Source organism: Triplophysa dalaica, chromosome 19, assembly GCF_015846415.1.
Source record: "Triplophysa dalaica isolate WHDGS20190420 chromosome 19, ASM1584641v1, whole genome shotgun sequence".
NCBI classification, from domain to species: Eukaryota; Metazoa; Chordata; class Actinopteri; order Cypriniformes; family Nemacheilidae; genus Triplophysa; species Triplophysa dalaica.
The window spans coordinates 5,171,499-5,199,403 of NC_079560.1; the positions used below are offsets into that span (position 1 = coordinate 5,171,499).

The 27,905-nt window shown below is 38.4% G+C and overlaps 2 protein-coding genes across 7 annotated transcripts in view; both read right to left on the reverse strand.

The window, feature by feature from the left end:
• Nucleotides 1-87: 87 nt before the first annotated feature.
• akna (AT-hook transcription factor) lies at nt 88-15,462 on the reverse strand. Of its 6 annotated transcripts, XM_056732108.1 has the most exons (25): nt 14,548-15,461; nt 14,366-14,475; nt 12,339-12,685; nt 11,865-12,042; nt 10,742-11,606; nt 10,326-10,626; nt 9,873-9,947; nt 7,272-7,428; nt 6,957-7,096; nt 6,817-6,876; nt 6,611-6,729; nt 6,355-6,511; nt 6,113-6,270; nt 5,868-6,020; nt 5,389-5,635; nt 5,170-5,273; nt 4,798-5,072; nt 4,444-4,579; nt 3,592-3,762; nt 3,348-3,484; nt 3,032-3,160; nt 2,703-2,819; nt 2,491-2,595; nt 2,101-2,248; nt 88-1,853 (listed from the first exon to the last, which is right to left on the reverse strand). In XM_056732108.1, exons 3-25 carry the CDS (start codon nt 12,537-12,539, stop codon nt 1,595-1,597), a joined length of 4,392 nt encoding a protein of 1,463 aa, XP_056588086.1. In that variant the 5' UTR covers nt 12,540-12,685; nt 14,366-14,475; nt 14,548-15,461; the 3' UTR covers nt 88-1,594. The 6 variants fall into 6 exon arrangements, with proteins under 6 accessions (XP_056588086.1, XP_056588089.1, XP_056588087.1 ...); XM_056732111.1 differs by lacking the exon at nt 14,366-14,475 and having other exon boundaries at nt 3,038-3,160; nt 14,548-15,462; XM_056732109.1 differs by lacking the exon at nt 14,366-14,475 and having other exon boundaries at nt 12,339-12,612; nt 14,744-15,461.
• Nucleotides 15,463-20,254: 4,792 nt separating this feature from the next.
• whrna (whirlin a) overlaps nt 20,255-27,905 on the reverse strand; it is a 65,264-nt gene continuing 57,613 nt past the window's right edge. The window contains exons 10-13 of the mRNA XM_056731496.1: nt 25,830-26,331; nt 25,308-25,462; nt 24,144-24,266; nt 20,255-20,810 (exon numbers count right to left, since the gene is read on the reverse strand). Coding sequence (XP_056587474.1) covers nt 20,628-20,810; nt 24,144-24,266; nt 25,308-25,462; nt 25,830-26,331 — 963 coding nt within the window. The 3' untranslated portion in view covers nt 20,255-20,627. The remainder of the gene's footprint in view (nt 20,811-24,143; nt 24,267-25,307; nt 25,463-25,829; nt 26,332-27,905) is intronic.

Here is a 27,905-nt window from a genome sequence, read left to right on the forward strand (position 1 = left end):
CCTGCAGTAGTGAAATGCAATCCAGTTCTACATTCGGTTCCTTATCTTAAGAAACACATAAGACAAAAATCAGAGATACACACCAGGTAAAAATTTTAAGCATCATTTAATAGTATTAATATAAAAGTCTACAGTCGCAACTGTATAAATATAAAACATGAAACCTACAGTACATCTTATATTGACTCTCACGCCATTTTCCCTGAAAATTCTTGCCCTACAGTGTCTAAGAAAATATAATTTTGCATACGCAACCTAGAAGAATAAAACATCTGTCATCATATACAGCTAACTCTTATTCATAGCTAAAAGCTAATAATTGGTGAAAGAGTGTAAACTTGCATAGCAGTGATGTCCACTGCTGCTTAAGGGGAATCACATACTCTAGTTCTTTCATTAAAAAATAATTAAGAAAAAAACATGTTAACATCTACATCGTTCAATTGCATTAAATATGTGCAAACAAACATTTCTCACTTATTGTAATTGGAGTGTAAAGAGATTATCTGGGCTTGCCAGACAAAGATGAACTACATTGGCCACTAAAAGTATTTGAATATTAATAATATAAAAAGTGTAAACATCAATACTTCAGATAAACTCAGTGAACCAAAATAAAAAATAAAAAAAAAAGTGGCCTCAGCTAAAAAATCGTGCTAGACATTTTCAGTGAACTTGTTCACTTGTCATAGCCATTTTGAAAAATAGTACTTTTATCATCTGGTTTCAAAGAATGGTAAAGGTAATGTGATTTTTAAATGTAAAAAACTGCTCATAAATCCTTGGTCACTTTGATATTTAGTTTTCTAATGAAATCAAATTCAGACATTTTAATGCATGGCTTACACCTTTTCAAATACTTTTTGGAGTTGCCATATTGCAGCTAAATTAAAAACATTTGAATTTCACATTTTTACATATTTTTCTATTGCAGCATTGTACGTCTGCCTATCACAGTCAACCCACTGCTACAGAGATGATTTTATTAAAATAAATAAAAGTAAATTAGTATTTTGAGCATTTGGCCAACGCTTTCATCCAAATCAATCTAAAGGGTCAGTTAACCTGAAAATGAAAATTCTGTTGTGATTTACACTGTATGAATTTCTTTGTTTGGATGAACACAGAGAAATATATTTGGACAAATGCTTGTAACCAAACAGTTCTTGGCCACCATTGACTACCATGGCAGGAAAAATGACAATGGTAGTCAATAGTTGCCCAGAAGTGTTTGCTTTCCTACACTTTTCAAAATATCTTCTTTTGTGTTTAACAGAACAAAGACATTTATGAAGCAATTTTTCCTACTATGGTAGTCAATAGTGGTCAAGAACTGTCTGGTTACAAGTATTCTTCCAAATATCTTTCTCTGTGTTCATCAGAACAAAGGAATTTACACATATTTGGGTCAACTTGAGGGTGAATAAATGAAGAAAGAATTTTCATTATTGGGTGAACTGTCCCTTTAAGAGTGCATTTCATTTTTTTTGCATGTTTCCTAGAAACCAAACAAATGTCCTTGCCGTTCTAGTGTAGTATTCTTTATTGATATGTCACTTTTGAAAAAAGCGTCTGCTAAAAGTAAATGTAAGCGTCAGTAGGTTGTGGCGAAGACGCTCATGTTCTCCAGTCCTGATGCCATAGAGTGAGCCATGTGACGAGAGACCCGCCTCATGTTTCTAGCTACCGTGATGGCATGTGTCAGTGAGCCGCTCAGAGAAGACTGCTGATGGTCCATAGAGAGAGAGCGTCGGCGATGACCTCTAACCTCTGAACTCTCATCTCTGGAGGGACTCATCGAGATCTTAAATGGTTGTGAGTAGCCCTGGGCTGTCACAGGGCTGGATATGTAACTGCAAGAAAAAACATAATGATCAGTCTGAAGCGGATCGTAACACAAGAGGACACATGTTAATGTGCTGCGATACTCGATTTGGTATCCCTCAAGAGCTCAGCAACAACTTAAATATTTTCATGTATTTGAATATTTTACAATTTTAACAGTTTATTTTGTATATTATTTTTAAATCAATTATTGCACATCATTCACAATGCTTGATGGGATACACAATTAACTGCTGTTAATCAAGAGCTACTTACAGAGTTGAAGGATAGACTGGCATATACGGGACAACTGGAACACTACCCACGCCGGTGGGGGGAGGAGCCACAGCCATGTTCACACCTACTCTCTCCCTCTGTAAGGCTCTCATTGGTTGACTCCATCTTGGGACTGAGCCCTGATTTTCTAGTTGACCACACAGGAGAAGTTACTTACAGTTAAACATCATTCTTTGTAATGCAAGTAATATAATGGCAATAGACAAAAGTAACAATAAAAGTTGAGAAACTGTACATAATTTTATACACCGGACGAAGCAGAAACGCAAGTCACGTTAAAAGCGCAAAGTCATGTCTCAGAGAAAACCGAGGACAAAAATCAATTGGTGAGTCCGGTGAGGTTATACTGCGGGTAATGAAGTGTCAAACCTGGTTGCGGGATTCTTGATTGACTGGATTGTAATGCACCACAAAATGCACAATGACTACAGTGGGACTGGGCGGGACATGGAAAACTTGTGCTCCTCGCTGGACCTGTAATTAATGATGTTAAAGTCAGAAGGACAGAAATAAAGCAAATGTAATGAAACGGTAAGCTTAAGTTTCAGAGCCCATTATTATGATGGAGTGAGGACACTTACGGGCGGGGGCACCAATGCGCTTTGATGCGCAGCGTGCACAGATAGGTTGTGGGACTTGGCTTGGTTCTGTGTCACCACTATCCTCAGATTCAGCCTCTGGTGTGCTAGTCTGATGGGCTGATGGAAAAAAAAAATATGATTTCAACTTGACATCAGAGACATCATTTAAAAAAAATATATACATTGGACAGTGGTAGATTTCTGTGACTGTGCTGGGAACCTAAATAATCAAGAATATTACATTACATATATGAATGTATAAAATAAAGTATATTGACAGTGCAAGTTTCCATACTAAATTTATGGCGAATTAAAACATGTTTTCTCACTAGTACAATTTTGGTGACGCCCAAATCCGGATCTGGTTTGTCTTCTTCCTCTTGATGTCACAGGAGACACTGGGACATAACTTATCGCAGATGCTCTTGGCTCAGATTGCACATGCTCGGAATCACTTGCTGCAGAGTTAATAAGGGGCAAAATCCAATTAAGTGTAATTCAATATGTCAAACATTAGAAAATTTGCAATTAAGGAAAATTTTTCAATTTTCCATTATGACCTTAATGTGAATCTCAATATAAAACTATTAAAATATAAAGTACTCTGCAGTCACTCTGAAAATATTTGATTATAGGTGAACATACTTGTATTGGATTCAGATCTATATCTGGGCAAAGACGCTGATCTCTTCCCTTGTGAGGGTCGTGGAGCACCACTTCTCACTTTTTCCTCCATCTCTCTGCTTCTCCTCTCTCTCTGCCCTCTCATTCTTTCTGAAGATCTAAATGATAAAAACATGATAAAAGTTAAAGAAGCAACATAAGAAAACAGTTTTAGACGGTGTACGCTCCAAGTAACATCAAGTAATTCTAAAACAGTGAATGCTACCTTAAATCAAGCCAAGGAGGTGAGGCCGCATGTGGGGAAGTGTTATCCCTGGTACAATCTGAGATGTTAGGGGGCGCTATAACAGGACTGGAAGGTTTGGAGAGACTCAGACTTCCCTCTAGTCTCTCTTTCAGTTTGTTCACTTCCTCCTGTAGGGACTGAAGGGCCTCTCTGAAACACCCAGAAACAACACATGCCACAATAATCAATAAGAAATCAATATCTGAATTGTGCTTCACAAACAGGAAGTGATGCTTCTTAAGACAAACATCACTATTGTTATCGCTTATACTTGAGTTTGTTTTGTAAACCTGAATTTTGATTATTTTGACCTGTGTCAATAAGCATCCACATATCCTGCCCTGGCATCATCTTGCGGGCAAGATGTACTACAACAACAACAACAACAAATACAAACAGCACCATACATTGTTTACAAAAGATGGTCTTTGCTTACACCGGCCATACAGATATATTCACTCTCTGTTAGAATTAAAATCAACAAACACATTGGATTTATAAAATACGATTCTAGTGAGGATCCAGGATGCATGTGGTGGGTGTGTATGGGTAGGCGATAATGCTGAGCACTACACACCGTTCACTCTTCAGCTAGTCTATTTGAGAAACAAACTCCTACTGAACCATTTTCTAAAATCAAAAATATTGAAAATTTAATCTAATTTTCAGATGGAAGACAAAGTGTATTGCAGTGAAAGATGATTAAATGAGTTTATTGCAATACTGGAGTTATTCCAGCACTCCCCTGCAGAAGAGCTCTCACGACTCAAAACAGAAGCAATAAATCTAGGTTTGTTCTTCAGTCGCTTTCTCAGCCTTTAGGAAACTCACTGGTGATTTGTTAGCTGGACAGAACTTTGGGCTTTGAGGTCGCTGCGGTGATAGGGCACAGGGAGGCAGGGGCTTCTGTGAAAGTCGGACTGCAGATTGGCTGGTTGTGGGTATGGGTTATCTTGTGCTTTTTCTTCTAATAACAAATGAACAAAAGATGTATGAAAGCAAAATGCAAAGAGAGAAAATGGAACACAAATTCAGTCCCAGAGATAATTTAGTGTTATGACAACACAAGAAATAATTAATCTTAGGTCATAGACTGCCTTTTGAATACAAATGGATAATACAAGAGTGAGAATATGACTTTTTACAAACTACACACGGCTAATTCTGTATGTAAAGTATGCATACCCTGATCACTCCCATGCTCTGATTGGCTGGTGAGGCCCCTCGGCCCGGGTTGGAGGGTGGTTTCAGGCCAATGAAGGGGGGAGGTAGAGGTAGCAAGACAGGAAGCCGAACACCTCTCCTCTCTTGCTCTCCTCCCAACAGAACTGGTGCATCCTTCTGTGGTGTGATTGTCTGCCGGGGGATCCAGAGAGAGTCGCGAGGGAGAAGAGGAAACCTGCCTAGTACGACAAGCAGAATTTGCCTTTATGGAGTTCTTCATGTGTGGTCCAGACGACCTGACGGAACAAGAAAAGATGCCAGACAGAGATTGAGAGTCCACACAAAATGCTCACAGACAACAGGCAGAGAGACTACTATAAAAGAGCTTTATACCTCACTACTGCTCTCTGCTGGAGAGGACTGTGTACTGCAGGAGTAAGCTGACTGCTCTCTGATCCCATAAAACCACTGTCTGTCTCTGGAGACACAACTCCATCCTACAGTATCAGAAACGCACAAAAACTTATGTATTTATGAACATAAAGGCATCATCACTTTCTTTACACAATGTGAAAGTCAAAGTGCTATCATATCACATCTACCATCACTGACCAGAGGGGGCGCTACAGCAGTCTTGCTCTTTGTTTTCAAGATTATATTCCCCGTCTCTATGGTCTCAGCCAGGCTGGTCATGCTGCTGCTGAGGACCTTTCTGTTTCCTGCTGTTTTCGTCTCCCTGCCCGGTTGCCCTGGCAACACTGAGGAGTGCCATGGCGCCTTGGGGTGAGTTTCCATGGCGTCACGTACCTGTGACCTCGCGGATGGGCCAGAGGGAGGACCACAATCTGCTACAGGCTGCCTATAGAAATAAGAATGATGGTGATTGTTTAATGTCTCTCTCTTTCTTACACATTCAGGTGTCGTTCATGTTACAGCGGTTTATTCAGATCACAAACGCACATCTTCACACTTTCATTGATAACATCAGCAGTACTCGGCTGGTTGTGTGAGCTTAACATGTCTGCCCACATGAGGCGACTCGTTCCATGTAAAAAAAAACAATTGTAGACCATTGATATGACTGTGTTTACCTTTTCTCTCTGTCAGTGGTAGACCATTGTTGTTGTCTGTTCGTGTAGCTTTCATTCCTGGAAGGAGAAGAGTGTTCAAAATCCAGCGAGTCGAAGCCCATTAAAGTCACACTTCTGTCCAGCAGCCCTGGGAGCTCTTTAAAACTTTGGTAGCTAGATGAAAAGAGATTCACAGTCATTTGGGAACTCCCTGATTTTGCATTGAGAGCCGTGGAAGTGAGGTATGCTGGTTAAAGTTCACTCACCGGTCCATGAGTTTACCGAAGTCCTTCTCCACATATTGATGTTTGTCATTCAGAGGATAAAGATGGGACGGAAGCATCTCCTCTTCATCGCTCTCTCCGCTAACTGAACTCACCTCTGCGCCAACACAAGCCTCAGGATGGGCAGCCGACAGTGGGCTCTGAGAGATTAAGAGACTCATTGTACATACTTGCGTTCCTGCTTTACTATGGTAATAAGCACATGTTTTGGGGCCTTAAGGTACCTCGGGTAATGGTTCAGTCTCCAGCATGGACAAAGACAGCATATCCCAGTGAGGAGGTGGAGTTGCAGGAGGTTCTAAAGTGGTCTGGTTCTGCTTTACCCGCTCCTTCAGTTCCTCCAATCGCATCCCTGATGTGAAGATCTGACCCTCTAGTTCTCTGTTCCATCCACACATAAACACAGCACTTCAAACACTTGCTGGCAGAAAATACGTTTTAGCGAGTGCTTTTATTATGCAATAAAAAAACTAAGCCCACCTGTTGGGGTCAAAGGTCAAAGGCCTGCCTTGACGTTGCTGTAGCACCCGAAACTGGGCTCGCGTATCCAGATATGCCCTCTCGAGAGATTCCTGTCCCTCAGCCAGCGTGGAGACACCCTGCGGGGGATTCAAAGTCAATCTGACTCCACATACAGTACTCGGTTCATTTTTGTAGAAAGAAGAAGATGGAAAAGAAAGAAATACCTTAAGCTGTTCGCAAGGCTTCAGTTTCCCATTCTTCAAAAGCTCCTCAAAAGAATCAACCTGAACATGTAGACACAGTATTTATATTATGTACTCATAAACACATGATTTTGTCATGCAACACAAAAAACGTCAGGTACCTGTAGCTGAAATCTGTAGGTTTGGTTGGTCAGAGTCTCTGTCAGATGATCTGCAGTGATGGACACAGAACCCCTGGAGGAAACAGAGTTCGCGGAGGACGGGCGAGTTTGGCCTTTTCTTGAGTTTTCTACAATATGAGCTACAATTTAGGGAAACCAAACATACTTTAAGCTTTACCGCACACCACATTAAGCAGAAAACATGTTTTTAGACAGTATTGCTTAAAATCAACGAATCAAGTTGATGAGAACCACAATTTCAAGGTGATAATAAACACAGCATAGTTTAAAATGTGGATTTTTAAAATGATCTACCTAAATGATCTCTCTGCCCAGTTGGATTAGCAGAGCCTGCACCAAACTCTGCCCTCTGTGCTTGAGGAAAGGTGAGGGTCATGACCTTTGACCCCTCCTGAATGACACCTGACAGGATAGCAGTACTGGGTTTGGGGGGGTCAGAATACAGGCTCACCTGAAAACAGAATATCACATTCATGACAATCAAAAAGAGTGAAAGGCAGCTCAAAACCGGTGATAAAACACATACCATTATAGCATGTCACAGTGTTAAAATGCCACGTCAGCTAGCAGATATAAAAAAATATGATTTTCCAACATCCAATGGAAAGCACAACTTTGTAGTCATTTTGTGTAGATGCTGAGCCTATCGAATCCCACCCACCTCTCCACCTGACAGACTCCTCAGATTTACTGCAGACTAGTGGCTGAACCACAATGGAAGATAAAGAAAACGCACATACAATAGAGGCCTCATAAAACTGGGCCTTTAATGAGTGTTTTCCACTGGTGCTAAGAGACGTCACAGCTGTGCTGGCTGATAAGACACCGTGTTTGTTGACATCTAATAACACCAGGAAGAAATGCACTCAAAACTCAATACCATTATGTTGGCTTCTTCATACACTTTAATACACACACATACCCATGAGGGCATATTGGTTTGTTGTTATGGCTTTGCATGCTGAAGTCTAATGGAGACTCATTGACTTTCCCGCCTCAATACGTCCCAGAACAATAAATCATACTGACTAACCTCTATTTGACCCCGAGTGGCTTGATAAAAATAGATCAAATTTATTCTGTATACAACACAATCTGTGCACAACAGTATGAAAACCATGCAGTAATGTAGATCAGCAGATTTTAATACATGTATGTTATCTGATCTGCAACTATAATCATCAAATTCATTATTTTAAATTTAATTATTTTAATATTCATGGTTTTTAATACACACAAAAACAGGTTTCTTCCTTTTTAGTCTACTACTAGAAGTGTATGTTGAGATCAAATCTTTTTGTAATTCATTTCTTTGCCATCCATGGCACACGTGAGATCTCTTGGAAGTCAATTTATAATATAACTTAAAAAAAGTGATCTACAAGCTGTGACCGTTTTTTTACACAATCAAAATAATAACTAGAAATAAAAACATAATTTCATCCGAATGTTACTTAATCGGCCCAATCCAACCTATTTTTTCAATTTTTGTCAAACAGTGAACAAGAACTGGTAGGTTAGTATTTTATTGTTTTAAGTATATTGCAGACCCTTATTCCCACATACATAAGAAAGCCACAAACTAAGTAGATAAGGGCTAAGTAAATAAACCTCTCTCTCTTATACGGTTGTGTCTGGACAGACAGATGGCCAGGGCATGTGGGAGATGACTTAATGACTATTTAAGCAAATGCATCAGAGTGATGAAAAACTGAACAGTAAAATGGCAACAACCTAAAGTTAGCCACATTTAAATAATTAGTAGGGCTGTGACAATTATGAAATAATCAACTCGTCGCAATTATTTCAGATAACTGCAATTATTGTTAATCCTCAGAGTGATCTGCAGCCTTTTAGATCCACCGTCCTTGATCTGGACTCGCTGTTACGTTATAATGACAATTCTTCATTTACATTGTATCAGATTTGTATTTTTGTGTTTATAAGTTGTATTAAGTGTTTCCAGGTTTGCTGGATCTACACAGCAAGACGACATCATCCACATATCTCATTTTGTTGAAAAGAAAGTCACTCTATAGGGAAGGTTAGTTATTTACAGGATTTTCACATTTCTAAACGTATCTATATTTTATGTATTGAATAACTTTATTGTTATTAATCGTTATAATTGTCAAAGCCTTTAAACAGACATTTATTCCCATAATCGCAATTATTTATCAGACAATTAATCGTCAGCCAAATGTCTTAATCGTGACAGTCCTAATAATTGTTGTCTATAATAACAGAATGGCTGTTAAATCTATTTAAACATAACAATCACCCTACTTCTGTATAGTGTACAGTCCAGCATGCATGACATCACATCCTGTTTTAATACTATTAGTAAGAATGGGACATAGCAATGCTATGTTTTGATTTCCAGTGAGCAACAGTTTTTAAACTTTCCAGGAAATTTACAACAACTAACAACTTTTAATTGTTCTCATTTTCCGTTTAAGACTTATTTATTTGATAATATACCAGTTAGTGCAATTAATGCTTTTGCATGTGCACTGTTTGTTCTCTTTCCAAAAGTGCTTTTTCTAAATGCATCTTTCTAAAATGTGCATTGAAGTAAACACTCTCTGCAGGCCTTTCATTTAAGCTATAACATCAGAATCGGTGGTTGAAAACACACAGTGCCACTGCTGAGCCGAGGGCTGTGATTAAGGGCGTCACAAACGGGATTGTGAATATATTTTCTGTTGACTCAGCCTGAAGAGTCTATAAATAGCTCTTGTCGACATCAGAGCAGATGGAGAGGGAGACGAGGGAGTGTGTGTCACTGAATTTAAGTGAACCTTTATATTAAAGCTTTTAAAATCATTAAGAAGTGAAAACGTCATTGTGTTCAACAGACAAACTAAAGCACGGAATAAACCGAAACCAGCTAACCTTAGCTTTGAGACGGAGTCGGTCAATTGTGTTTTCAGCCTCAGCGTACTTAGTCAGAAGCCTGTTGTAGTCCTCCTTTAAGTATAAGAAACAAGACAAGATGAGAGCAGTTGACTGTACAACCGTAAACATCATGTTCCTGAACCTTAATTCCTATTCAACATAAACGTTTTGATGGTATATTAATATCAACAATTGAAGTCACGTGAGCAAAGCTTTTTAATTTTTGGCCCCCTCGAGTCATAATAACCTAGCAACAGCAGCTGCTAGAACTCATCTACAATGGTACATTCATATCACAAACATACTATGGCAATAATAGTACAATATACTGGAAATAATACAAAGACTCCACAGGGGTAAGGGGTGGAAACAAACTCTGGTGTGGATCAGGCCATTAAATCAAATGTGAAAACAGTGTCAGTGTTTTCTATTTCGCTCTGCTTCATGTACCTGGAGCTGTTGCACTAGTGTGCTGGTCTGTTGGGGACAGCGGAACTCCTCTGGTACTGTACTGTTTAAATGCTTGTGGGTCCCACCGGAGAAAGGACTTCCTGGAGACTCGTCAGTGCTGCTTAACAGGACCTCTCGCACAATCTCAGCAGGTGATTTGAAAACTACAGGTAGAATAGCCTGTGAAGTTTTGCCATGAGCAACGGTACGACTTTTAGGGGGCTTGTATCCATCCTTTGGGAAATGAACCTTCGGCCCCACTTTAGAGAAATCTGGCAATGGGTGGCTCAGTTGGCCTTTCCTAAGAAAACCCAGGAAAAGTGCACTATAAGATCAGGGGAATTTATTAAAAACAAAGACTGGTTTAATTATATTCTTGTTTTTCAGATCAAACAGTTATGTTGCATTTGTGACACCTGACATCAACTGGATCGGTGTGGGACGTTTTGGAGGTTCTTTGGTTATTTTTATCTGAAGAACGGTGAGGTGCAGGAGGTGGAGAGCACTTTCTCGCTTTAGCAATGCTCTGTGTACGACTGGAAACCTGACAATCCTGGAAATCAGGGTTTGTTTTTGAAGGAGAGGGTTTTGGAAGCTGGTGGTTGTGACAAGGACTGTGCAACCTTCTTTCTCCGTTATCTTCACTCATACCAGCATGGTCTGTTTTTCCAAGTCTGATCAAAGGGCTTCTCACTGAGGTCTGAGGTGTGTTCTTGTGTTTACTCTCCAGCTCTCTAAATTGAATAGTTTGGTAAGCTTTAGGCTCAAATCTCTGGTGAGTGCTAGTGCTATGAGATGACTCCACCGTGATGTTGGAAAGAGCTCCCTCTGAAAAGGTCTCAGCATCAATCCCACAGTTATCCATCTGCTCCTCAAAGGATAAATAAGGATAGGCATGAAGAGTTTTTGGAGAGGACAGATGTGAAGTTGAGGGAAAACATTTCTTGAGTTCTTTGGAATCACTTTGTTCCGAACGCTCAGTAATTTCTACATGTTGAATATGGTCTTCAATCCCATTTTGAATGAAATCGAAACCCTTTATCGGGTAGATGTGATGCGCCATTTTTTCTGTGACAGGAAATGAGTGATCTGCATGTCTCTGAGAATCTTCACACATGTCTGTTTCCTCAGTATCTTCATCTGTCATGTCTAATGTTCCGTCTCTCTCTGGGAAAGAGTGTAATTCCTGCCTGTGGATCATTGGGCTCCTGGCATCATGCTCATCATCGGTCCAGTCCTCCAATAAAACGCTTTGGTCATCATCTGCAACCTGCTCTTCTTCTAATAGAGAAGAAACAGAAATGAATCAACACATTTATCTTGATGTATATATACACAAAAATATAGTTCTGGAAATCACATTGATAAGAATTTTTCTAATTGGGCATAGAATTTGTTTCTTGGAAATCAATATTTTGTTGTCTATCTTTGTGATCATCATCAGAATCTAAGATAACATAAAGGCTCTATAATAGTTGGTGTGTGGAAGTATTGAAGGATTGAAAATGATTTCAACTCAGTTGCAGATTAAGGTCTTACGCATATAAGAAGTGTGGCAGTCATTTTCAGTGGGCTGAGAGAGGGGTCCAGAGTCTAGCAGTTCACTCAGGCGGAAGCTTATCTCCCCCAGTGCGGACGGTGGTGGTCCATCCTCAGGCTCTGGTGTCTTCACATCCCACAACATGTCCTCTCCAAGCTCCTCTTCTCTATGATCCACCTAATAATGGCATTCTAATAAATCACTTCAAGTAAAACAAACAATCAAACTATTTCCTATTAGAGCCCCTTGCGTTATAAAAGTGCTCTTGCAGCAATATTTCCATTATCATTTCTAAATAATATCTGTTAACAACTATACAAAACCACATAACAAAATGCATATATTGATAAGACTGAGACTCTATAGCAGAATTCTTAGCAATTCCAAGGAAACTTTTCTCAAGGTGAGTCTTGATGAGGCCGCTCTAAATGACCTATTAATGTAAAGTTATAAGTCAAACTGATCTCTGATACCTCCAGCTGCCCTTGACTCTCTGCCAGACCAATGATGCCGTTCTCATCCATCTGTCTTTGAAAGTCCTCATCTACTTCTTCCTCCCATCTGAAGTCTGACCCCTCTGGGCTTGAGGGAGAGGAGTAGGCTGGGGCTGGTGTCCACACCAGAACCCCTGCAGTGGTACCACCTCTGTTTCGCTCCATTGGTGCCCTTTTCATCTCTCTCTTACTTCATCTCGAGCACCTGTAGCACTCTGGGCAATGTTGCTGAGGTCTTCTCTCGGAGTCATTGCTAAGAGTTTAGCAGTTGCAAATGTTTAATAAACAGGTTGAGGATTGTCCACTCAGGCATCGCGTAAAACTACCTAAAAAACAGATTATAAAAGGAAGCTCAAACTTAAATAGCAATCAATGTCTATGAGTGTTTGTCGTTCAGCCACATAAATACACAAAACATACAGCAAAGAGAAATGATCTCTGTACAATAGTGTAATTAATGCAGTCGTTAGTGTGCTGTGACACACTGCTAATGATTCTTGATGAAAGGCAACACAAACGCTTGTATGTAAACAGCTGTTCCCAGGTGGAATTACAAAACATCTCCCAGTCGATCGTTAGATATTTGATGTTTAATTTAGAGTAACAAGCCGTGCTGCATCATGTTTCCCATGTGACACAGAATACTTGTGTTGGAATATATCAGCAGACAGAACCGTCGCACAACTGTATTGCTGTTTCCTATCTTGAAGGGCAACATCACATTGTGTTTACTTCTTTATAAAAACAGTGTCCGGACGGTGATGAGCATTATACAAAAGATGCACAGGGCTCTTGGTAGCCATGGTGACCACTCAACAGTCGGCAGCTTTAGTTGCATCACAGCCAGTCAGAGCGCTGATTTACAACAAAACATTTAAATTGAGCCGAGATAGGAACATTGTAAAACAATTCCTATGAAAAGATGGAAAATACAATGATCACCTGTGTTAACTCCTCATTTTCCTATAACTGGTCTACATGATGTAAAGCAATACATAATTTACTCAAGTCAACCATATGGCATTGCTCTTCTGTAAAACAATAAAATTGTATTTTTAAGGAATCTTACGGTTGAGGAATAATAAACATAATTACTTTCATAATGCACATTTCTGTTCCAATCAATTCCAGATGGATTATTTTTTCAAACAATTGAAAAATACCAATGCACACATTACAGAACTAAAAAGAGTTTTTAATGCAGTTTCATCTAGAAGATGAAAACTTGGCTTTGAATAACTGTACCGCAGAGACACACACTTTAGAGATCTGTCAGCATACAGTGTCAACACGCACAGACACCCTAGGAAGTCTGTAAATCTCTTGAGTGCATCTGCTTTTTTGTAGCATACGCTAATTAAACGCCTGTCTGGATCTCCAGCATCCATTCAGCAAGATGACAGCGTGCTCAGCCAAAAGCAACAAGTATACTACACAAAGATCATCCACTGTTACGGTACTGAATTTATAACAGAGCCAACACACAGAGCTCAAAAAGGATTAGCAAGACAACACTAAAGCTCCTTATGGCCCAAAGCGATATGTAGGGAGAAAGGAAGGCATCTTGCAATCGAACAAACACTTCCAATGTAATAAAATAAGAAGAATACTGTACTCAAAAACTGAAACTTGCTTTGCTGTTTACTTTGGGGTTATTTGACATTTGTCATTTACACAGTGCTGTGTTAATATAACAAATACATTTACATTTAGTCATTTAGCAGTCGCTTTTATCCAACTTACAGGTGGTGATACCAAAAACCATTTGTTTTTTTAAAGCTAATTATCCCAATGACATTTCTTTCTAAAGACAAATTCTAGTTTACCTTTTGATAAAGTAACCTATATAGTTTCATGAATGAGAAGTCATTGATTTAACATGTAGGTTAGTTCTCCCACAGCAAAACACTAAATAAAACATATTTTCTGGTTCATAACATATTTTAATGAGTTTCTGACTGAGTATTCTGTCTTTACTATCCTTTCTTATGTCAAAATAGACTTACATTGCATGCCTGAACACAAGACGTTCAACCTGTTGATCGAGACTAAACCCCTCTAACTGGTTGTAGTAGTAACTCGCACATGTCACACCATTCAGCACTTACAAACACTGCTATTGAAAAAAATTAAACATGGAATAAGTTATGAAAGACTTTCAATTTTGCTGTGATATCAAAGGCCTTACCTCATTCGACAAATAATGAAAAAGATTTCCCAGCGCAATCCTCTTTGACTGCATCTGTATGAACTTCAGACCGTTGCCTTGAGAACCGCACGCTCACAAACTAACCCCACCAACCCGCCCCTTCATCATCAAGTGACGATTCAAACAGAGACTTCTTACCAACTTCTTGTCAAAAAACGTAACTTGAGGGTCCTACCTCTTTTGTTTTGTGTTATTTCCAGTGTTTTCATCTTTTACGTAGTTCCGTGTCAGGAACCTTGAGCTCGAGCGCATTTTGGGCTTTGTGTTGCTCGAACCTTGCAAAATCTCTGTCACTTGACTTTGCAACAGATTTTTTAGGCCCTTTGTAAAGTCGTCGACTACCGAGGTGGCAAAACTTAAAATTATTTAACAAAAAATATGTAAGAAGGTAGAAAAACGATGTAAATTTAATAAGCTTTATAGCATTAAAAAATACGTCGTTTTGGAGGCGGGGCTTGGTTGTCAAAGTCAACACGACGCTCGATCCAAAGTTGTGATTGGCTTGATTAGGACTTGGGCGGGATCAAAAGATGCGAACTATTCACGTGGTCAACCGGACACTGTTTTCACTATAACTCGTATATTTTAGAGTCTCTCAATTATAGTAATGTCCTCGTGTATATTGTTGTTTTACTTTAAAACATTTTTAAAGCGGTCTTCGTTTAACACACCGCAAGATAGTCAAAAGCATACCACAGTATGCTGCGATAACCATTTCCAAACACACGATGGAGCCATGCGATGGCTTTCTATGATTAAATGTGTCTCTTCTCTCTGGCACCAGATGTCAGGGCTGGAAGAATTCCCATTCAACAAACACTTACTAAGTACCATGCTGTTCCATGCTTTGAATATGTTTTTGCTAACAAAATAGGTTGAATCGGTTAAGACCACCAAAACAACAGCCCGGAAGGTGGTTTTCCAGTTTATCAATGTGGTTTTAGCCAGTTGGCCAGCTTTTCTTCTGGCCTGACCAGCAGAAACATGCTCAAACTCATTCAATCACATCACCTAGCCTTAGTTTAAACAGTAGTAATACAATAACAAGTTATATAAAATAATTATATAAAATGTTATATAAAACACACAAAGTAATGATATTATTTAATGAAATAGGCCTTTGATTAAATATCTTTGTACTATGCGCTTCCGTTACTTGAATTTATATGCAACACAAACGTACTATATAAAAAAATCAATCCAGTTTTCCGATTATGTGCTTATATTGTCTATTTTTTACTCACCCAACCATGTTCTGTGTGTTTAATGTGGCTTCTCGCGATGTAAACCTCTAATGATTTTCTTTGTGGTTTGACACGTATGAATGATAAACAACAAGATGCTCGGTTAACAGCTAGTGAAGCCAGACCAACCCGGATGATTATGTGTGTATAAGTTTGTGTATGAATGAATGGTCAAATTGGATTCAAAGCATGGCTGTATGAAATACATATTTAGTGGGATGTGGCAATGTCTATTAATTCTACATTATCTCTCTGATTAAAGTTAATGAGAACTGTACCTGATACAAAGCACTACACACTGGGCAGAGATGAGAAAAGAATAGATAGACAAAATCTTTTTTCCTGGAGTTTAACTTTATTGGAAAATTAAACACACTTTGTGTATAAATACCATGGCTGTGTCGGTGTTCTTCGAACTGTTCAAGAGGCAGCAGAACGCAAAGAAAATAGGCCTACAGTTCAAGTGGATGTTGTTGCGGTAACAACAATCATAATGTGAACAAATAATACCAATCAAGACAATTATAAATAAATAAAAACAATTCTAGGAATAGTAGAAGTTGAAAGCTTTATAATATTGTGTTAAAACACAAATGGTTGGCTGGATTATTTTGACTTCATGTAAGGAAAATTCAACCACTGTCCATCACGACACAACCGTACCAACATGAGCAGAGACGAAGGGTTTCATTTTGTTTATCCTTCCTTGTACACATTTATAAATGAACATTAATCAAATGTTGACAAAACATTCTTTTGACGTTACTGCACTGTTACTGTTTTGACAGTTCAAGAGAACTTTAACATAACATTAGCCATTAGTTTTAAGAACGTTCCCTTTTAGCTTTCGACCTCCTGTAAGTAAATGTAGGTTTGCCCACATCTGAAGGTCGGCAAGGTCAGACATGCTTTGTTTCTGTATTCTGTCCACCTATAAAACAAAATCTCTGTGGGTCCACATACACGCGTGAGACAGAACTGCTTTCCATTTTAAGAGACTTATCGGTGGAATGTGATACTGTTGCAAAGATCTCTCTCTGTCTTTGGCTTCAGATGCCTTTCATACCCAATACCTTTGTGCATTCAGGATTTTGGTGTGAACGTTCTGCATCTGTGGGGCGAGCTTTAAGGAAATGCTCTTACATAGAAGGACAGATAATTCCGAGAAAAGCATGTTTTTCTTTTCTTTACTGCTTTTAGACAAGTGGAGGAAATCTTAACATAAACCCAGATGTGGGGGATAAAACACGTGGATCAACAGAATATGCAATGAACGAAAAAAATAAGTGAACAGCAAATCCATTAGATTTGTAAGATGCGACACTCTTCCAACTGGAAGATCATTCAGACTCGCCAGTCTGCCCATAGTCTTTTCTCTGAGCACCATAAATATAGAAATGAAGGTCAGGATGATATTATCAACCTTCTACAAATAATTTACTTAAAATACACTGATATAGCATATATACACTGTTCAGATTTCTCCATTCAAGGCCAGTAATATGTGTTTCTTGAAGAGTCAAAATGGTGGCATATGAGATCTAGGTGGTCTTACAATGTTGGGTGGTTGGAAAGAAAGCTACCAAGTCAATATTTTAAAACCTAAGGGTTGATTGACAGCTTGGTCTCATTCAGGTGGCTCTTTCACACTCACACACCCACTTCAGGTTATGGGACTGTTTCACACCCTCACACCCTGCCTCTGCATTTAAAAACACACTCACGCATTACAATAACACCATTTCTCAATTTCCTTTCACACTTGATACATTTTATAAAATTACTGACACATTTTTGCCTTGTGCCAGCACCTTTTTTGAATCCGCTAATCAGATTCTTTGCTGAAGAGTCGAACTTTTCATTAGTTTTAATAGCTGCTCGTCTCTGATTGCCATGTCTTGATACACTACTCATAATTGGATAAAGTGTCTCCTCCTCATTTTCTCCCTCCATCTAACTAAAACTAAATGATGGATTTTTCTTTCAAGAATCATTACACTGTAGGCCTGTTTTCACCGGCGTTTACAAACACAGACTGTTCCAATCCCAGTGAGGTGCCTTCCTGTTAATATAGGCATCTTTAGTGAAATTTAACACAGTGCTTTACATGAAGTACAGGACAGGAGACTCGACATGATTACATTTGGTGTTTGCTTGTTGCTACGGTAACCATTAATAATGCAACTATCTCAAAAATGAACAGGAGGCAAATTATGGATGAAACAGATTCGTAATTAGATTCAACAAATTGTAATTAATGCTCTTTGCTACTGAGGGAATAACTGCAAAGTTCCTCTAACGGCAGTGTAGGCGACCATATTTGCAACATCTCCGGATGCCTATTTCAGTCATTCGAGACCACCGGTGTCTCCCAATTTGCATATTATCCCTATCCGTAAAAATATTATTAGTATTTTTCAAATCATAGTATGCTGAAATGAGTATTCTCAAACTACCCGGATGGTCTACTGTTTCTGGTGAATATTCACAGGGGGATCCACAGACACTCAAACAGCTGATTTTACCCACAGCTCACCTCCAGTAGGTGAAGTTTAGTGATGCTTCACTGGATTAATAAAGTGAAATAAGAGATCTTTTGCGGAATTAATAAATGTAAGTAAACAGAAAACATTACATAAGAAATAATTAATAAATAAATACTCAAAGAACGCAAACGCAAAGTATTTTGATTTTCGTGACAATTATCGATCACAGTGTCTGCTTTGCGTACCAGTGTGTGCATACTGCTTGGCCATGCCCTAAAATGTATATACTTTACCATATTAAAAACACTACATACTTTCAGTGCATAGTATTAGTAGGAGAATTGGGAAGCAGCACAAATCCTCTATGTGTTTAAATATGGACAATTAAAATCACTTGCTAAGGTCACAATAAAACAACAGGTAACGCTTTATTTTGATAGCCCACTGGAGATAGATATAACTTTGCAAGCCTGCCTCTGTGATATCTGCTAATACTTTACTTTGATAATCCCTAAGAAGACTATAAGTAACTTTACAATTACATGTCAATTTATTCTTATAATCCTTTACCAACCCTAATCCTAACAGTCTACAAATCTGGTTAGAGTTAGTCGCCATGTAAATGCAAACTGTTGAGAGTTAGTTGGAATGTAGTTGCAAAGTGACTTAGAGTCAGTATAATTTCTAAAGTGGACTATCAAAATAAAGAGCAACCAAACAACACGGTTCTGGCCAACAATTAAAGCTGATATGAACTGTACCATAAATTTTGTTGGTTAACCACAAGTTGATTCAGTCTTAAGAGTAAACATGTTTTTTTTTTAAGGTCATAATTTGGTTTATGGTGTGTAAAATAGCAAGTTTACGTACATACAGGGTGTAAAAACACTTTCATTTTCTAATAATAGGCAGTTGTTATTACCTTACTTCTTGACTGACTCTCAAATGATTCGTTTGGCGATTCATCTGTTTATCCCCCTCCTTCCTGTCAGCCTACTCTGATCCGATTGGTCAGATGGTATAGTCTGCTGTGATTGGTCTACCGCGTGCAGTGTTGCAAATGGAAAGTAGGCCGGTATTTCACAGAGTGATGCAAATCCCACCCGGAACTGAAATTAGAACGACAGGCGACTCGTTCGCATGTTTCAGAGTTGACTCTTTTAACTTTGTTATTTGTTCACTTTCGGTTTTACAACTTGGCAGACTGCTCACATTCACATGCAACAACATTACACACTGCATGAAATGTGATTTTATGGACATATTTACTCTTTAACTCCAACTAACTCTCAACAGTTTGCATTTACATGGCAACTAACTCTAACCATAGTATTTGTGGACTGTTGACCATTGATGTTGGCTCATTTTTCTGGAAGGCGGAACTTTCTTTAGAGCAGCTGAGTTTGCACTTTTCCCATTCAAAGTAATAAAAAAGTGTTTTTTATCTATAGTCTTGGATTACAAGTACATTGTCGCAATGCATTGTGGGTTTGTCTTCTCTGTGAAAGATACAAGATATCTCCTGGCACAGCCCATGCATCATGAGTACATCTTATGTCCTAAAACATTGTCTATGTAGCTCACTGGTTTTGGAACAGAGCTGTTGTTTCTAGCAGTTTCTGTCCCAGTGGTTAATTGCCACAATTGGGTAATTACTGCATGATGCGATCAACTGCAAAACAACACAAACAATAATCAAAAATGAAAACCAACTGACTGTCTAAAAAGGCAATAATGACCGATGTCTGAGCAATTCTGCCCACACGTACCGTTTCTGTAGAGAGAAGCATTGTAGTTTTTATTTCTATGGAGTTAGTCACTATTTACTATAAGCAATCTTAACCTTTAAATATATATATTTTAAATACATTCTTTAAATACATTTCTTATAAAATAGCTACTACTTAAAAAACTGTTACTTTCTTGATCACGCAAATCCTCAAACCTAGACAAGACGTTGGATCTGTTCCCCGCATGTCAAAAGATCAAAGCTTCATATCTCGCCGTATTGCAGTCAGCTGAACAAATGTCATTAAATTTCAGTGGCTGATAAAGAATAAACTGGAAAGATGAATCCATCTTTTAGAACAAACTGGCCAGAAAAAACTGAACTTTTGCTCTGTCCTGGCATTTGCAGTCTGAAAGGTCAACAGGGGTTGTTTCACGCAGGATGGCCTTTCCAACGCTGTATGCTGTCAAACATCACGGAGGAAGATGACTGGAAGTCTATATCGTAACAGGATTCTGGGATTAATCATGGCAAGACATGTCGCTGGGTCCCGGAGCTCTTTAATGATACAGGAGGAGAGCATCACGGGGATCGTGGGTCCTATAGAGCCACATTTAACTCTGTGATCAAGAAGTCAATGTAGTCTTTCTCTTTGGTTTTAAAGGCCTCGGCAATGAGACGTGCAGCCTCCCGATGTTCCTTTCCTCGAAGTGACACTCCATTTACCTCTAGGATTACTTGGCCCACCTTCAGTTGTCCAGAGTTATGGGCGGAACCACCTCTCTGTTAGATAAAGAAAGAGTGATGACAGTTTTAGGTACATTGAAAGCGACAAGGGTCAGCCTATCATTCTTATAATTTTAATATACAGTAAATATTTACACCACATATGATGATACAATTCCTTCTATCATATGCTGGCGAGTAACTCATCTACTGGCGAGTAACTAATTTACTGTCATATTTTATTTAGAAACCGCAGACAATTTTTAAGTGCATGTGGCGCTTGAAGAGTGCTAATCGTAATGTCGGAGACAGATAGTGTGATCAATTGTTAGAGTAGATTTATCTCTTGATAGAAAGTTAGATTGATTCCCTCGGGTTAAAAAAATGATGGAATTTAAATTTGGCTAAATGGATGTCATTTGTTTGCACATCTCAGCTGGGAAATAGAAGGACATAATCAAAGTGGAAAATTAAAATATAAAAAATTCCTGGCTGAGCGAACCCAGGTGGAGAACAGATTGATAGTTGGCTGGAAATCGAAGTTTTAATCACATCATAGAGTTTTAGGGCAATTAGCAGATCTGAAATGAAGCTACTGATATAGTGAGTGTATAAAAAATCCTGAAAATTCATTGTGACATGTAATTAGATTATGGGAATGGCCATCAAGTATTAACTAATGTCAAAAATGAAAATGAAAAAAGAATATACGCTTAAATAACCCCGGGGATCAATTACATTTACACATACTTTGTCTGAACTTCTTTGTAACTGATTTTGGAAATGACCACTTGATCACAATACTTTATCATTATTTATAACACGCATGAATTACAGATGTAATTGACTAAAAATAAACTTTCAGAAATAGTATAAAGTAAGGCAATCTAATCTGTGTTATAATCAATAAAAATTATTTAGTAAATTACCAACTGTTCTTTGGTTTTCTCTCATAAAAAGAATCCACCCATTTTCATCTCTTCTTCTCCTTATTTATTTTGACCTTTGTGGGATACCGTAGCCTGTTAACTGTCACCCGTTCCGTATACGGGACACCTAAGTTTGTGTCAATATTGTGCATGTAATTTCTAATTGAATCATGACAAACTATATATCATTGGAAAGGTCTAAGACTCTAGAATACAGATTTCTATGGGTTTTTTTTTAAAATAATGTATGTAGGGAGAGTAATTGATTCTCTTTTTATAAAGAGTGTGCTTACATTTTCTGTTATCCTTTTGCGACCCGTATTTTTTTTATGTATTTTTTAATTAAAGAAAATCCTAAACTTTTTTTATAATGTTTTTACAATAAACCTAACAACATACCTTTAATTTTTCTTTTTTGTGTATATGTGATTATTTTGTTGTTGCAATAATCAGCAACTTTTCTTTTTTCAAACGAGACCAACCGTAAGTCTGTATTCCAAAGAATTCATGAGTTACCGCCATTTTAGTTCCAACATGCGTTTTCATGTGAAGGCTCAAAAAGGGCTCAGACAGACCTTGAGTTTATTCTCTCAGTTTGCTGCTTGCTGCAGCAAACTGCATCATTGTGGATTTCATTGTGGAAAACCTTCATTGTGGATTTAGACCTTTTAAACCACTTTCTACATAAACTAAAAGTTGATGGTTCAAAAAAAAAATATTATAAGAAGACCAATGATTGCTCAAAAAGAAGAAATTAGCGTCATGTAAGATCATTACTGATGTGTCCCTGAATTATATACATAATGCTTGGTAATGATACTACTTATATTGCTTAATTTATTATTTTTATTCCGTATACTAACATACCACCCACATTAAGGAACAAAGTCTCCAAGGTCAGTGACGCCTACAAACATCTGAATTCTATCTGAATAAATTATATAATATAATTATAAAATGAGCAATGTTAATAATTGCCCTGAATGTTAATAATTGTAGCACAAATCTAATTTATTGAAACCAATCCATCCAAATACCGCAGTGCATAATGCTGAGACCCCCCTGATCATGACACCTTGCTTCAATAAGTTCTGGTACTTTTACAGGTAGTAGTAAGTAAACTAATAACAATCAGCATTTAGATCTCACGAGCACATTGTATTATTTCATACAATGGCAGAACGTGACAAAAGATCCCCATAATATCTCATCCACGGCAGCTTTGTTGTTCGATTTTTATTTCAATGCTGATGTACCACGCAGAGCTGGGGAATTAAAATCCACCCATGCCTGTCCACTCGCTTCCAGACACACTCGCTCTTTCACTTACTCCCTTTGGGTGTCATTCACACCACTATGACTCTGAATTTCAGAATAATGAATGGGAAAGCTTGATCTGTCTCAGTTTAGGCGTATATGCCATTCTCCATTTAAAAAAATCCAGCAAAACACGTATAAGCACCTTTTGAGAATCTGGCATAACTTTGCACCAAATCTATTTCCGCACACTTGATAGTATCTTCTGAGTTCTTGCTTTTTATGTCCTTTTTCTTGCTCTATCTCCCATTTCCTTTTAACATAAAAACAGCTCTTCCTTGACTTTTATGAAGAATCCGCTCACTTGATGCTATATCATCAACCCTGTTATTTCAGTTTGGGCTTACAAAATTTCCCTTCCTTTCCAGGAGCGGGAGACACAGAAACACTAAGAGCTTCTACCAGATCCTTTCACATATGCCATCATCTCTATCCACAAATTGCACACCGTACCATCTGCGTTACCACATTTTTGTAAAAGACAGAATCAAAGAATAGTTTGCTGTAGGCCTGGTGTCACATAAAGCATCTGTTTCCTGCTCTACAGCTCAGCACAATTGGCCGTCTACAACATTTACAGAAATGAAACTGTAGCGCTCTCATTATTTAATTCACTAATGCTGCCGGAGCTCCAACAGACCTTAACATGACTGACAGCACGGAGCTTATGATTTCAACTTCATTTTGAGTCTGTCATTGTCTCAGACTTCGCACCTGACAGAAGGTTTAGAAATTATAAGAGACTTTAAAACCTGGCAACCACCCCGGTATTATTTGAATTCACATTTAGTATTGACGTGAACAGAACTGTGTGTGGAAGATTATGAGAGAATGTATAAGTATTTAGAGAACGCATAATGAACTGGATTTTTGCATTTGTTGATGAAACTGAGGGGGACTTGTTAGTGCAAAAGTCCCCACAAATGCTAGTGTGTGTGGTTGCCAGAGCGTTACTATGCTGTTGCTAAGATGATGCTTAACGGTTGCTAGGGTGTTCTGGATATTTTTTTAAATTGCATCTAAAGAGATAGTTCACCCAAAAAATAAAAATTCTGCACATTTGCCAAATGCGTAAAAATACAAACAATACTTGTATTACTAAATAAGATCTTTTCTAGGCTAGAACCCTATATAGAAGTCTTACCTGTATGGTAACAATGCGGGGAAGAGGTTGACGTGTGTTTGCTCCGCCTTCTATTGCAATGCCCAATGTACTGGCACTTTTTGCCACTCGCACGAGAGCAGAGGTCGGTTCCAACATACCAGGCTGCAAGGCACATTACGAGAGAGATTAAATGAGGTAAGATGAGCGAGATAGAGATAGTGAGATGGGACAGTAGAGTAGGAAATCAAAGAGAGAGAATTAGAGAGAACAGCGATAGCAGGAAAGACATATTTGGCTTTGATGATAGATGCTGCTTTGTGTCTGTGAACGCCTCGAACAAGGACACAGGACGTGGTTTAAGCCTACCCACAGGACAAAAATATCGCAAATGAGATCTCTTTGATATCTCATTTAATATAGTTGCTCCTTTGTTGAAAGCAATACGATTATACAGAAAACAAAGATATTTGGTAGAGATACCTCTCTGAATATCATACAACGTGTCTCCTCAAACCTTCAAAAGATGGTCTCAAACTGTGCTCAGATGTGCAAACCTTTCAATGCAAATCAAATGATCTGATGTATCCACGTTCACTTTACAGCGTTAAATTCATATCTCCAAAGGTCCCTTTATGTCTCCAAAGAAAGATAAACTTCAATAAACAAAGATGATACTTTATACAATATAACAGGTTATCTGAACTATGCAAGCACAACCTCAAAGCAATAAACCGTTCCTCTGAATAACCATAATGTCCTCAGAAAGCCCTTTTAGTCCATTCCACAAGATCAATGGCACAGCTTGTGCATATAGGAAAGCGGAGAGGCATCTAGCTATAAGACGGCCACCAGGAAGACGGATGTGTCTTGGTTCAGCAGAGTGAGATTGGTTTTTCAGACAGCTAAATATGAGATGAGATGAATTGGAAAAGTCAACAAAGGATGAACTGAAAAGTGTATGTATGTATGTACCATAAAAAAAGAAGAAAAGTGAAAATTAATGGTGATAACGTCAAGCACGCTCAGTCACAGGGAGGGGCAGAAAACAGATTTATTTGAAGTGACAGACAAAGCTCTTTTGTCATCACTCTCTCATTCACACCCAAACATCACTTTTAATATCATATCCCCTTGTCATAAGCATTAATTTTCACACATACATACTGTATTTTTCCTTCCCCTCTCTCTCTCTCTCGGTCTCACCGGTTTGGCGGATGTTTCTCGTCCATCCCGTTGGTTTCTGGTGCGAGCTGGACGTGGGCTGCTGTCCTTACTAACACGTCCAGATTCGGCGATGTCCACACCGCTGTCTTCACTAAGTGTCTGTCCGTTGTCTGAGAGCTGAGATAATGCTCCTCCTACAGCAGATGGAGAATCTTCACATTGTATACAAATTTCACTGAAGGAACAGTATAACCAGTAATAAATGTTTTGTGTTTTTTATGTCATGTTTCTTTTCACGTTGGTAGAAAGCGAAAACCTCTTTTTCTTTATGTACAGCTTTCTTTAAAACGGCACATTTTGTTCGTATTTTGTTCCACAGAAACATCATCACACTGAGTAAATAATAACCAAATACAAAAAAAATGTGTAAACTATTCTACTAAAATGTTTATCTGTACCCTTTTAGACACTGAGGATCAGTTCTAACCATTAAATGACTGCAAATAACCAGGAAAATATTTCACAGCTAGCTAATGTTAAATAAAATTCTGTTGATCTCACCTCGAGCCTGTGGCAGCGGTCGCACCTCATTCACATCCGGCTCTGCATTTGGCCTGTGTACTTCCACCATTACAAAATGCTGATTGGATGCTGGAGAGGAAGGGGCGGGTTTATCGGGGAATGGGGGTGGGGGTCCGGGGGGTGCGGGAACACTTGGGGCAGGTGGTGGAACCGACTGAGTTCGGATAGATTGTTTTACTTTGCTAGGAGACTGGACACGAGGGAAAGGTCCGATAGGATGCTGACTAACCATTGACAGCTGAGGTACCGGGATGTCTATTTTGGGGGCTTCAGGGGGAGAACTGTGATGTTTAGGTGGTTTGGGGTGCTTTAGATCTTTGGTCAGGGTGCGGGAAGGGGCGGTGAAGTATAAGCCAGATTGGGACGAGGTGGAAGATGGCCGTTTACTAAGCGTGGCCTTTCGACTGGGACGCCGTGGGACCCCTGGGGGAGGAGGTGGTTTAAAGGAGGGAGGGGAATCTAAGATGGACTGTACCTCATCCTAGGATGAAAGAGGAGAGCATTATGATGTCATCATTTATCATTACATCCTTTAAGATCATTAAAGCATGTTGAGAGGTTTGGAAATATTATCATAACTTACAACGCACCTTATTCACACTCACACCGTTCGCACACATATAAAAAGGCGGTAACACTTTATATCACGGTACCCTTTGTAAAGCACTAATAAATGTCTTCTTTAATGACTATTATTGTTTACAAATGCAGAATAAAGCAGTTACAATGAACAAAAAGGGGGATTCTAAAAAATACCTGCCAAATTGTATACCATTTTTAACTCATAAGCGTATAATTAATGTATTTATTCATTATTGATTTTACTCGAAAGTAGATTCATGATTATCTTGATGTTGTTTGCAAAATATAGTCTGTCAGACCACAGAATGTAGGGTGTTATGTTGTTTTTTCTTATTATTGTATATTTCATTTTCACAGGTTACTAACGTTTATAATTTGTTAATAAATGGTATAAAGGTAATCACTTTACATTAAGATGCAATTTCACAGGTTACTAATGTTCCTAACTCATTAATAAAGGGTTCATATGAATCCAGTATATTACGGCACACTTTCATGGTTTGGTAACATTTAGGTGTTTTGAAGTTGTGAATATATACTTCACAGGCATCCACTTTTCTTTAAATTGCACTTTGATTGGCTGTCAATACCTCTAAAGATATGAATCACATCAGAGATGTAGCCGTGTGAGCCAGCTTTCTGTTTCTACAATAAATAATAAATAAATGTTTTCTAGGTTTGATTAACTATTGGAAGAAATTGAATCATTAATAAAACATCGTAAACTAACAAGTTAGTCACCATTTGTGCATCTCTTGTTAAAAAGTAATAAAAAACTGTTTTGGATAAGCATCATGATCTGAAGGCGTTCTGGAGGGCACCGTAAGACATTCGGAATAGGATCAGGTAAGCAACATGGTTTGAAAAGTGACATAAGATATAAAAAATACAATAATAAGAAAAGAAAAAACATCAAAACACCCTACATTCTCCTGTCTGACAGCTTATTTTGCAAACAACATCAAGATAATAATGAACCTGCTTGCGAGTCAAATAAATAATGAATAAATACATTTATTAAGCATTTATAACATGTGAGTTAAAATGGCTCACTCTTTGGTAGGTATTTCGTCAGAATACCCCTTTTTATTCGAGTAGTTATAACTGCTTTATAATGCCATTGGTAAATGACTTATTAATCATTAATGAACACGTTTATAAATGCTTTACAAAGTGTACCTTATTTAGTACAAAGTGTTACTAAAAAGGCTACAAAAACAGACAATTACCCATAATTCACAGCTTTGAAAACTCAAAATCAGACAACACGTTTCTCTCAGAATGATGAGTTCATTCAGACCAGAAGGTAAAAAAGCGTGAGAAAAAAACGGGAAATGAACAAATTAAGGCTGAACGAGGTGAGCAGAAGCCAGATGAATGAGATGTCGGTGTCAAAGTAATCAAACCGAAATGTGAGTTGGTCTGCGTTGGTTTTATCTAGGACTGAGAATTCTCCGGAAACATTGCCTTCAC

Excerpts from the sequence above, each read along its gene's own strand:
- akna (XM_056732109.1), bottom strand. The coding sequence starts at position 12,539 with ATGAAAAGGGCACCAATGGAGCGAAACAGAGGTGGTACCACTGCAGGG. Across the intron at positions 10,627-10,741 it reads ACCGATCCAGTTGATGTCAG|GAAAGGCCAACTGAGCCACC; the intron begins GTGTCACAAATG and ends GGGTTTTCTTAG. Across the intron at positions 5,274-5,388 it reads CTGCTGTAGCGCCCCCTCTG|GATGGAGTTGTGTCTCCAGA; the intron begins GTCAGTGATGGT and ends CTGATACTGTAG.